The 11,399-nt window shown below is 45.3% G+C and overlaps 1 protein-coding gene across 1 annotated transcript; it reads left to right on the top strand.

Annotated features, from left to right (window-relative positions):
* Nucleotides 1-6,387: 6,387 nt before the first annotated feature.
* LOC120684897 lies at nt 6,388-11,176 on the top strand. The gene is made up of 2 exons (XM_039966761.1): nt 6,388-10,073; nt 10,625-11,176. The coding sequence occupies exons 1-2, from the start codon at nt 6,798-6,800 to the stop codon at nt 11,174-11,176; spliced, it is 3,828 nt and encodes a 1,275-aa protein (XP_039822695.1). The 5' UTR covers nt 6,388-6,797.
* The last annotated feature ends 223 nt before the right edge of the window (nt 11,177-11,399 follow it).

The raw sequence follows: 11,399 nt of genomic DNA, 5'->3' as shown, positions 1-11,399 counted from the left end.
CCCTCACCCGCCCTTGGAAATCCATTTCCAGGGGTGGGTAACCCCCACCTGTCCCTAAAATCGATTTGGAGGGGCATTTCCAGGGGCGGGTCAGGGGGTGACATGCTCTGGAAATGGATACGTTACACACTCCTGAAAAAGGCTTTTTTAGCTGTGAAAACTAGCAATGGGTGCACAACCCGACCCTAAAAATGGGTTTTTACCCACCTCTATAACTTCTTTGTGTAGTAGTGTGTGCCCTCTTGCTTTTCTCCTATGCTCCGTTAGCTGCGTCGGGCCTCACGCAATCCCGTCTAGCTCCCGTATGCTGCAACTTCCTTAGTACATCCACCTTGTTTGTATCTACATCCGCTGGCCATCCCTACAGATTACGTACGCACAAATAACCACCATCGGCCATCCCTGCCTAACGCCAGCCATCCCACACCGACCGTAGGTAGCTACGCGCCCTCGTGCGTCTCTCCTCAGCTCATCAACACGCATGCGCCTCGTAATGTCGACTGACTCCACCACCCGTCGCTGATCAACGGTTCTATGCCGCTCCTGGCGGCCGGCAGTGCCACAATCATCACCAGCCCACACCACCCTGCATGCACACCTTGATGTGTCATCTTTATTGTGTCTTGGTCATCCTGGTTCTGCAGTCCTCGACAACCTTAACCATGAAAAACTTATCTTTATTGTGGCATCATTGTCTTGGCCATCCTAGTTTGGCGGTCCTCGATAGCCTAAACCATGAAAACTTATTTCATGTAATTGAAAGGTTCTGAATGTTGACTGGTGGGTGAATAGTCAAAACTGAATTTTTTTCAACACTTAACAAAAATCTGTTAGTAACCTAGGGAATGTTTGGAGATTTCTCTGGAATCTACACAACTTCTGGAGATTCCACAGAAATCTCCGGATACTTCGGAAAAACTGCTAAAATCACAAAACAACTACTCAAACCTCAAGCAAATGTAGATTGAGAAAAATTCCAAAGTTTATGGCTTTGATTCCACCCTTTTTCTCCAGACACTAGCACTCAATGACTTTCTACCATGTAGGTAAAGCCCAAACCCTAGAAGGGGCTACAATACACAAGAACTTCAACTAATCACGTGAAATAAGCACAAAGACACAAAGATTTGTTTACCGAAGTTCAGTTCCACACATGGAACTTAGAACCTGGCGGAGCCGCCAAGGAGGGGTCGTAGGAGCGGCGCCACCAGGGAGGCGGAAGGAGGCATGAGGGGGAGGGATGGGAGAGGAGGCGGAGGAGAGGCGCCGCAGTGGATGCGGTGGTGAGGGCCCACCAGAGGCACAACACGAGGGCCATTGCGGGGGGCTAGCTAGGATTTTTCCGGATCTTGGTGAGGAGAGGAAATGAGAATACTCAGGAGGGAGAAGGGAGAGATGGGAGACTCGGAGAGAGGAGACCGAGAGAGGGTGTACCGAACTCAGGAGGGTTCAACTAACTAGGTTTTATAAAAAAAGTTCGGGTCCGAGCTATACGTAATAGGAGACACGTGTTGGGTACCATGTCTCTTATGAGTAATGGACTCATTGGATTTGTGGGTTTGTAAACCTGCGTCTCCTATATAGGTACATAGGAGACGCAGGTTATTTATGGGAGTTTTCGGCAGACTCATAGAAGACGTGGATTATTGACACACGCGTCTCCAATGAGTCATGGGAGACACATCAAGAATCCACGTCTCCTATAATAATATCTTCTTTGAGAACTTCTTAGATAGTGATTACTGGGCTAGCTGGGTAAGTATAGTGCTAGCTACTCCTAGAATAGTTCATATCTGCAAGACTCATTGGCAATTTAATTTTTCTATTCCATATGTGTATGAATCTTTATTGAGGAGCTATCTATACTTTTATTGCATGGGTATAAGGAGAACTACACTGCCCCCTTGTTGATTTAGCTGCATCACGTTGATCATTACGAATTGATGTTCATTATTGAACCCCTGTCGGACAAGGTATCCTACCTGTCCTATCTTGGCTCATGTTTGTCGATTACGTTCATACTTGAAACTATTTTAACCTCCCTGCATACTGAAGTTGCAATGCAACTGATTTATAGAGATCCTCTGTTTGTGATGCCTGAGCAAGAGAGAGTTGTCTCTTAATTCTATCTCACACACAAAAACATGAGACTAAATAATGTATTGATTTTTGTATTGTATGTGTATTTAAAAGCAAATATTTCAGTAAAGATTATGCTTGATACTCTATTTTGCTTGTTATCACAACTACCATGTTGATATTGGAACATCTATGAATATTTTCTAGCACAAGCTCTGCTCAGCTAAAGACACTGGATATCAGCTGCAATGCACTCAGCTTGCTCAGAAAAGTCTCGTTTTATTGATTTAACTTCTCGCTAATCTGATTGAAAAGTCTGTTCCTGTGAAGTAAATCATCAATCTATACGAAGAAAGAATCTAAACATGTTAGAAATGTCACATCTGTTAAAGATTCAGAAGTGATGCAAGAGTCATAGTAATTTATGAGATGATTGCAAGCAGAACAGGCAAGGTGGACTAGGATCCTAATATTGGTAGTGTTAGCTCTGTGGTGTTGTACCTTGTTTCATCTGGATAGCAATGCTCAGTTGTACAGTTTTGTTTTGGCTTGCATTTTAGAAATCGTGTGCCCTTGCAAAAGAAAAGAAAATCGTGTATGCATGTTGATTTTGTATGTCAGAATGCAAGTGGGGTGCACTGGACGTCTTCAGTTTGAAATTATCATTAGAGATGTGTATTGTGAAAAGCTCGCCACTAACTCAGGTCATTAGTGATGCGTTTGGTGAAACCTGTCACTGATTCAGGTCATCAGTGATGGGTTTCATTCTGTGAGCCCAGTCACAGATGATCATCATCAGTGAGGCATTTTGCCGTAATCTGTCACAGATAAAGGATAATTAGTGGCGGTAATTTCTGCATCAGGGATGTTGTCGATATCAGTGATGAAAATTTAGCATTGTAAAAATTTGCCATCATTTATAGTGTTCATAGCCAACACTAATATGTTGTTTTGTGACGTAGTGATCAGTCTAGAAACTCTAGAATATTAATTTATTGATATATATTTGGTGTTGATGCAACGGTTGCACATGCTTTTCAGATGAACAAGGCGCAAATGATAAGAGTCTTACCGAAGTCCATACATATACAATCCGAGCATTGCATGTGTGTCAATATGCTTTTTGAAATGAAAGTTCAAAAGATCATACAGCAGACCAGTTCTATGTCACTTTAGCAAGTTGCTTCATCATTTTCCATGAAATTATCATTGGTAAAACTATGGCACTCCCCTTATTATTTACTATAGGTTTTATGGCGCCAAACCCCAATACGAGAATGCTGGAGAATTCTTATGGGTAGGCCTCTAAGACACCTCGTGGTCCAAATTTCTTGGTGAGCTTATAGTCATTGAACCCTGCTCCGGTGAAGATGTGACGCCAGTCATGGAAGTCGCCCCTTGTCGTCCTCCTTTCATTATCATCAAGCAGACCTCCATTATGACGAGTTGGGTCTCAAACATTACTAGCTAGAATCAGACACTACTAGAGAAACAAGATTTCACTACGTCAGAATATGCACTTCAGTGACAGCTCTAAAACTACATTAGTGATGTCAAATCATCACATCACTAATTTTTCATCACTTATGTGATCCATATTAGTGATGCGGAAAAAGCTGTCACTAATAAGGGGATTCATAACGTGACTTGGCAAAACACGTCACTGATGAGCTTATTGGTGACACATTTCTACCAACTTACGTCACTGGTACCCAACGTTAGTGACAGGTTTTGCTAACACACGTTAATGATATCCCACACCGGTGATGGAATCTTCTCGACATGCATCACCGATAAGGGGTATCCCATGTCACCAATATCGGTAATCGGTGACATATTTTGCAAACCAGTGTCACTAATGATGAATTAAAAACAAAAAAAAGAAAAAAATGGCCAGGGATTAATCTTATATACATCACCAATACACATGTTTTATCCATTACATGCATCACTGAATATACATCTTCCATCCATTATATACATCACTTCTCACAATGACACAAGAGAAGCAGTCTTGCTGCCATTTGAGTTGTCACAATCACACCTGAATAAGCAGTTTCAAACACCTGCAGGCTACGCCACCCACTAGCCACAACATCAAGTTAACGATGGTAAAAAGTAGTAAACGAAATGGAGTTAAAAGGAATAGCCTATAAAGAAAGTTGGATATCAATGCTTTGAACTGATTCTCTTAAGAGAGTCGATGAGCTAAGGTTCAATGCTAATCATCAAAGGGGAGTAGCACTTCATTTTGCACAACAAACTTGGTAGAATTTTGAGTTCATGTTTATCCCATCAGTTACTACTACTACTATCAAGCCATACAAAGGAAATGCTAACAATACCGAATGTGCGTAGAAGAGGAGGGGCAAAAAGTAATCTTACGATTTTTCCGTACGCTTGGAGGTTCTCTTCGTTATAAGGAAATCCATCAAGTAACTTATCATTTCCGCTTTAAAGCATAGCCTTCAACTGTAGCTTGATGTTTAGCTCTGACAGCACGAGCTTTCCTTCATGCATCTACTGATTGAAAATTTGAAATAGAGACATTATGAAGTCGGAAACATTGGTGGACCTACGGTGGTCCATATGGGCCTTGGCATACCCTAAAAAATAAGCCAGGTCTATGTAAAAAAATTCCTATCTTCAAGCTCAGTAGCCCACTAAAACTAGCCTAGCAAAAATCCTCTTGCAAGAACACTATCGAGTCTCCTCCGAGACTCCGACCTCCTCAAGCACGACTCATGGCCATTACACATCGTTGGCTGGATAAGCACAAGTAGTATTAAGTAGTATTGTAATCTTCTTTGTGTTGCTTTTAATTGTTGAATTTAAGACAATATATTATTTTTTACTTGTATCCTGAAATGCTTGGTGAATTTTTACTATCCTTTATCGAATTGGAAAATGGATTATTCCGTTTTGTATGTGAAATTTTGGCACGGCATACCCTATATCAAAAACCTATATAGAAATCAGCCTCCCTTTTGTGATATACTCGTCCGCCACTGGTCGGAAAGGTATATACCAAGATGATGCTGATAAGATCGGCTGCAGAGTGGAACTGTTTATTATCAGATCATGCAATTATTCATTTAACATATAGCTTTTGATTGAAAACATGTGTTAGAACACATGGAAGCCAACAATAGCTCCGAGTAAGGCAATATTTCCTGTCTATGCCACATAATGTTTGAACAATATAGCACTATCAACAATATATATTGTAGCAGAGAGAATATAGTATTTGTGGATCAAATAAGCGACAAATGGAGACTGTTATTTAAGGCCTTCATTATCCTCCGGAGGACCATGAGCTAGGAAAATGATGGTTCAATGATGACCGGTTAGGGCTCTAGGGGCAGGAAAGGGATAGTTGACCTGCACACTAATCTGTACAACCCGTCTTTCGACTGATCCAGAATTAGGCTGTGAGACATACAACCAAGAGCAAGAACAGCCCACCAACTTGGAGGTCATAGGGATGTGTCATAGTAGAGTGGGAGTAGGTATCCAGAAAATGTGCATCTCTCAGGTGTTCTCATGATAGTGACATAGTTTCAAAATACCACTTTTCTGATTTAGAAAAAAACAAATTAAACAGTCAAATCATAGGGGTATTTTCTTGGATCAAACCTAATTCATAGGATTGCACCAAATGTCAAGAAATTTTTTACTTTGATGGACATATAATTGTAAGCAAGTGATTTAAACATGAATCATGAAGATTCAAAGAGAAAGAGTATGTGCATGATTCATTTTACCATACTCAAAAATTTTGAATGCCTGAATTCTCGTGAGCTTGACATATCGTTGCCATGTCCTTGTACTAAATGGATATATACCAAACAATTTCTCTTGGAAACGCTCCCCACCATATAGTAAGGCTGAAGAAGCTATCATAGGTATTTCTTGAGCTTATTTTCTTTAGTGTGCACGAGGCTGTCACAAAGACAGTTTCACCATGCTGTTGTCCCGAACACACTGTATTTCAGTAAATGATGATGCTCGCTGTGGTGCAACCTGGCATTGCTTTCTAGCTTGATGATGTATGGAAAATATAATTTATATCTGGAGTGAGGATTACTAAGAAACTTCCTAGAGAGGATTACAAAAAAACATCATGCTAACCTTTCACTATGACCTCATCTCGACAGTTATTAATACCTTGATATATAATAACAATCATCCAATTAATCAGTGAACCTAAACAGCAGAATCTGCTCTCTGTGCACACACAAAAGGAATTATTTTTAGATAAGGGAATATATTAAGCATATTTGAAAACACAACCACATCGCACTGTTATGGACAAGTTCTTTGGTGCCAAGTTCAGGCACAGGTCCAAGGACAAGAGTCCCGGTTCAGTTTAGATAATTGTTTCGGTTTCTTAGTCGGTTGATAGTTTCCTTTAGGGACAAGTTAGCTAAATTAGGGAGGTTTGTTAGTTTCGGGCTCTTATAAGGAGCACGGCAAGATCTTTTGTAATCAAGGAAGAAGTAGATCAGAATTCTCAGAGCCTCCAGCGTGAGGGCGAGATTCATCTACTTCAACCTATATCATCAATAAAGCCAGCAATTTAGCCATAACATCTCTGGTATCAAACAGGAAGTTCCTGCTCCTCGCCGGAAGAACCAATCTGTGCCGAGATCCCTTTCTCTGCGCCCACCACCCCACCATCCCCTGCGCGCCGCTAAACCCACCGCTTTTCCGCAGCCATGGGCGACGACAGCAACAAGTTCGTCACCAAGGAGGAGTTTCAGGATGCCGTCGACAAGATGATCGCCAAGATGGGCGAAATTGGCAACAAGATCGACAATGAAGTCACCTCCATCAAGTTGGAACAGGGGTGTTTCTCGAGCTCCCTGAACAACATCCAGACGCAGGTGCTGGAGAAGAAGGGTGCGTTCTCCTCTGACGGGTCCTCTGGTTCCGAAAGTCCTGCTCCTGTCCACAAGCTCAGATTTACCAAGTACGAGGGCTCTGAAGACCCGCTGGGTTGGCTCCACAAGGCGGAGCAATTCTTCTGCTCCCAGGGCACCCCAGAGGATCAGAAAGTCTGGATGGCATCCTTCTACATGGAAGGAGCTACCCAGCAATGGTATTACCGGCTCGAGAAGAACGGCGGTGGCGCTCCGACATGGGACAAATTCGTCGAAGGCGTGAACAAGCGTTTCGGGCCCCCCGTCCGCAGTAATCCTCTCGGCGAATTGACGCATCTCCGACGAACGGGATCCGTGGATGAATATCAGGATCAATTTCTCAAATTGCTCACCAGATGCGACGGAATCACAGAGCGGCAGCAAATTGACATATTCACGGCGGGCCTTGGCAATCCGATGCGCATCGATGTGGAGATGCAGAAGCCCGAGTCATTCGAGGATGCCATGGCTTTAGCGCGGGCGTACGAGCGACGACCGGCCATCGACGACAACACCTCGGGCGCCCTTGTCCCGGCCCGCACCACGTCGCGCCCAGCGGGACGCGTCACGCCGCCATCACCCAAGACACCGCTTGCTGCGTCCTCAAGCAGCGGCACATTGCCGGCAACGCCGGGCGCCCCTGTCAAAGCCCCGCCCCGTAGTGCTCGATTCACGCGCTTGACGCCTGAGGAGATGGCGCAACGTCGTTTGGAGGGGCGGTGCTTCAATTGCCCAGAAAAATTCACTCCAGGGCATCATAAAGAGTGTTCCTTCCGCGGCATCTACATGCTGGAAATTGACGAAGACGATGGTGTCGAGGATGAAGGGGAACCGCAGATATCCCTCTTCGCCATGACCGGGAGCAAGGCAGGCGGTACCATACAGTTGGCCACAACCATCGCCAATACTACCATGCCGGCGCTAGTCGACTCAGGATCGACCAACTGCTTCATCTCAACGGCGACAGCAGCCCGTCTTGGGCTTACTCCATCACCCTGTCCAGGCATGACAGTCGGTGTCGCGAACGGCGACCGCGTCCCCACCTCCGGCATCTGCATGGCGACACTAATCAGGATCGGCAATGAGCTTTTCTCCTTGGACATTTATGTCATCCCATTGGAGGGGTATGAGCTCGTCCTTGGCTGCCAGTGGTTGCGTACACTTGGGCCAATTGTCTGGGACTTCGACCTCAAGACCATGTCCTTCTGGCGCGTCGATCATCACGTGAAGTGGTTCGGTGTGGGCACTGACAAGACACACTGCTCGTCCCTGATCGCCGCCCATGATCTTCTCAAGCTGTTGCTGGAAGAATTCAGCGACATATTTGCTGGACCCACCGGCCTTCCGCCTCAGCGCCACTTCGACCACCGTATTCATTTGCTGCCGGAGACAGAACCGGTGGTTGTTAGGCCTTACAGATACCCCCAGCTTCTCAAGGATGAAATTGAGCGCCAAGTGGCAGATATGTTGCGCTTAGGTGTTATCCGGGCCAGCACTTCAGCATTCTCTTCTCCGGTGCTGCTGGTTCACAAGAAGGACGGCACATGGCATTTCTGCGTCGACTACAGAGCGCTGAATTCCAAGACGGTGCGTGATGTCTTTCCCATCCCCGTCGTCGATGAGTTGCTGGATGAGCTTCGGGGCGCCCGCTTCTTCACCAAGTTGGACCTGCGGAGTGGCTATCATCAGGTGCGGATGCACCCGGATGACATAGCCAAGACGGCTTTCCGGGCGCACCACGGCCACTTTGAATTCCTTGTCATGCCCTTCGGCTTGACGAACGCACCGTCGACCTTCCAATCCTTGATGAATGAGGTTCTTCGCCCTTTTCTCCGCCGCTCAGTCCTTGTTTTCTTTGACGACATCTTAATCTACAGCAAGACATGGTCGGAGGATCTCCAACACGTTCGTGCAGTCCTACAAGTACTACGAGACAATTCTCTTTTTTTGAAGAAGTCCAAGTGCATTTTTGCTGAGGAGAAGGTGCATTACCTGGGCCATGTTATTTCTGTTGCTGGTGTCGCTATGGATGAGTCTAAAGTTGATGCAGTACAAGCATGGCCAGTACCCAAAACCCTTCGGGCATTACGTGGATTTTTGGGGTTGACGGGATACTATCGCGAATTCATTGCTAACTATGGTGTCATTGCTGCTCCCCTTACTGCACTAATGAAGAAGGAAGCCTTTCGTTGGTCGCCGAATGCTACTGAGGCTTTCAATGCCCTCAAGATGGCTCTCACCACAACACCTGTTCTTCAGTTGCCTGATTTTAGTCAGGAATTTGTGGTGGATTGCGATGCTTCAGGGACTGGATTTGGTTCTGTTCTTCATCAAAGTCAAGGGCCAATTGCTTTCTTCAGCCGAACTGTTGCTCCTCAGCACAGGAAATTGGCAGCCTATGAGAGGGAACTCATTGGTCTTGTTCAAGCTGTCCGTCACTGGCGACCATATCTCTGGACGAGGGAATTCACTATAAGAACAGATCATTGCAGTCTTAAGTACCTTCTTGATCAGCGCCTTTCTACTATTCCTCAGCATACATGGGTGAGTAAGCTATTTGGGTACGTGTTCAAGGTTGAGTACAGACCTGGCAAGCAGAACCGTGCAGCTAATGCTTTGTCTCGCCGTGACGAGGTTTCCATGTCCCATGCTCTATCTTTGTCTCAACCTGAATTTGAGCTATTTGAGGAATTCAGAGCTGAAGCAGCTACACTTCCTGAGATTGAGGCTAAGCGCCATGAGATCGCAGATGGAACAACAGGTGCAGCTGGACCTTGGTTGATGATTTTGTCATGCATCGTGGGCGGATTTTTGTTCCATCTTCCTCTCATCTCTGGCTGCAGCTCCTGGAAACTGCTCATGGCATTGGCCACGAAGGTGTGCAGAAGACCTTGCATCGTCTTCGGGCTTCGTTCTATAATCCAGGTGCTGCTAAATTGGTTCGTGAATATGTTCAGAGCTGCCAGGTATGTCAAAGAAGTAAAACTGAGCATTTACATCCTGCTGGTCTGCTACATCCACTTGATGTCCCTTCAACCATATGGAGTGACATTGCCATGGATTTTGTGGAAGGTTTTCCTCGTGTGGGTGGCAAGTCAGTGGTCTTGACGGTTGTTGATCGTTTCTCCAAGATGGCGCATTTCATTGCCCTTGGGCATCCCTATATAGCCCTTTCTGTTGCCCAGGCTTTATTTGACAATGTGGTCAAACTCCACGGGTTACCATGCTCTATTGTCAGCGACCGAGACCCTGTTTTTACTAGCACTTTGTGGACTGAATTATTTAAGCTGGCTGGTGTCAAACTCCGCTTGAGTTCCGCTTTTCGTCCACAAACAGATGGTCAATCCGAGGTCACTAATCGGATTCTGGGAATTTACCTCCGTTGTTTGGCTGGTGATCGCCCCAGGAGTTGGTTGAGGTGGTTGCCATGGACAGAATTCTGCTACAATACTTCCTATCAAATGGCTCTTCAGACTACTCCCTTTAGGGTGGTTTATGGTCGCGACCCTCCCTCTCTTTTGTCCTATGAACCTGGTTTGTCCAGAGTAGTAGCCCTGGATAAATAACTACAGCAGCGTGATGAGTTCTTGGCTGAAATCCGTGAAAGGTTACTGCAAACTCAGGATTACATGAAGACTACTTATGACAAGGCTCATAGGGAGGTTGAATTTGCTGTAGGAGAATGGGCATGGCTTCGTCTCCATAATCGCCACGCTGCCGGCATTACATCAGGTGGCAATCAGAAGCTAGCTCCACGTTACTATGGCCCATTTCAGGTTCTGGAGCGGGTAGGCAATGTGGCCTATCGTCTTAAATTGCCTCCCAAAGCTCGGATTCATGATGTTTTCCACGTTGTCTTTCTCAAGAAACATAATGGAGCACCACCTGTAGAGATTATGCCTCTCCCAGCTATTGCTCATGGCTGGGCATTGCCTACACCAGCTGCTGTTTCTCATGCAAAGCCTAATGGTCATTCTTGGGACATTCTGGTACAATGGGTTGGCAGAGGACCTGCTGAAGCTACATGGGAAGCATTGGAGTCCTTCAAGGAGCGCTACCCAGATTTTCAGCTTGAGGACAAGCTGTTTTCCCAGGAGGGCGGAAGTGTTATGGACAAGTTCTTTGGTGCCAAGTTCAGGCGCAGGTCCAAGGACAAGAGTCCTGGTTCAGTTTAGATAATTGTTTCGGTTTCTTAGTCGGTTGATAGTTTCCTTTAAGGACAAGTTAGCTAAATTAGGGAGGTTTGTTAGTTTCGGGCTCTTATAAGGAGCACGGCAAGATCTTTTGTAATCAAGGAAGAAGTAGATCAGAATTCTCAGAGCCTCCAGCGTGAGGGCGAGATTCATCTACCTCAACCTATATCATCAATAAAGCCAGCAATTTAGCCATAACACGCAC

Source organism: Panicum virgatum, chromosome 8N (genome assembly GCF_016808335.1).
Source record: "Panicum virgatum strain AP13 chromosome 8N, P.virgatum_v5, whole genome shotgun sequence".
In the NCBI taxonomy this organism is placed as follows: Eukaryota; Viridiplantae; Streptophyta; class Magnoliopsida; order Poales; family Poaceae; genus Panicum; species Panicum virgatum.
The sequence above is the reverse complement of the archived record's forward strand: the minus strand, read 5'-3'. Positions and strand labels throughout refer to the sequence as shown.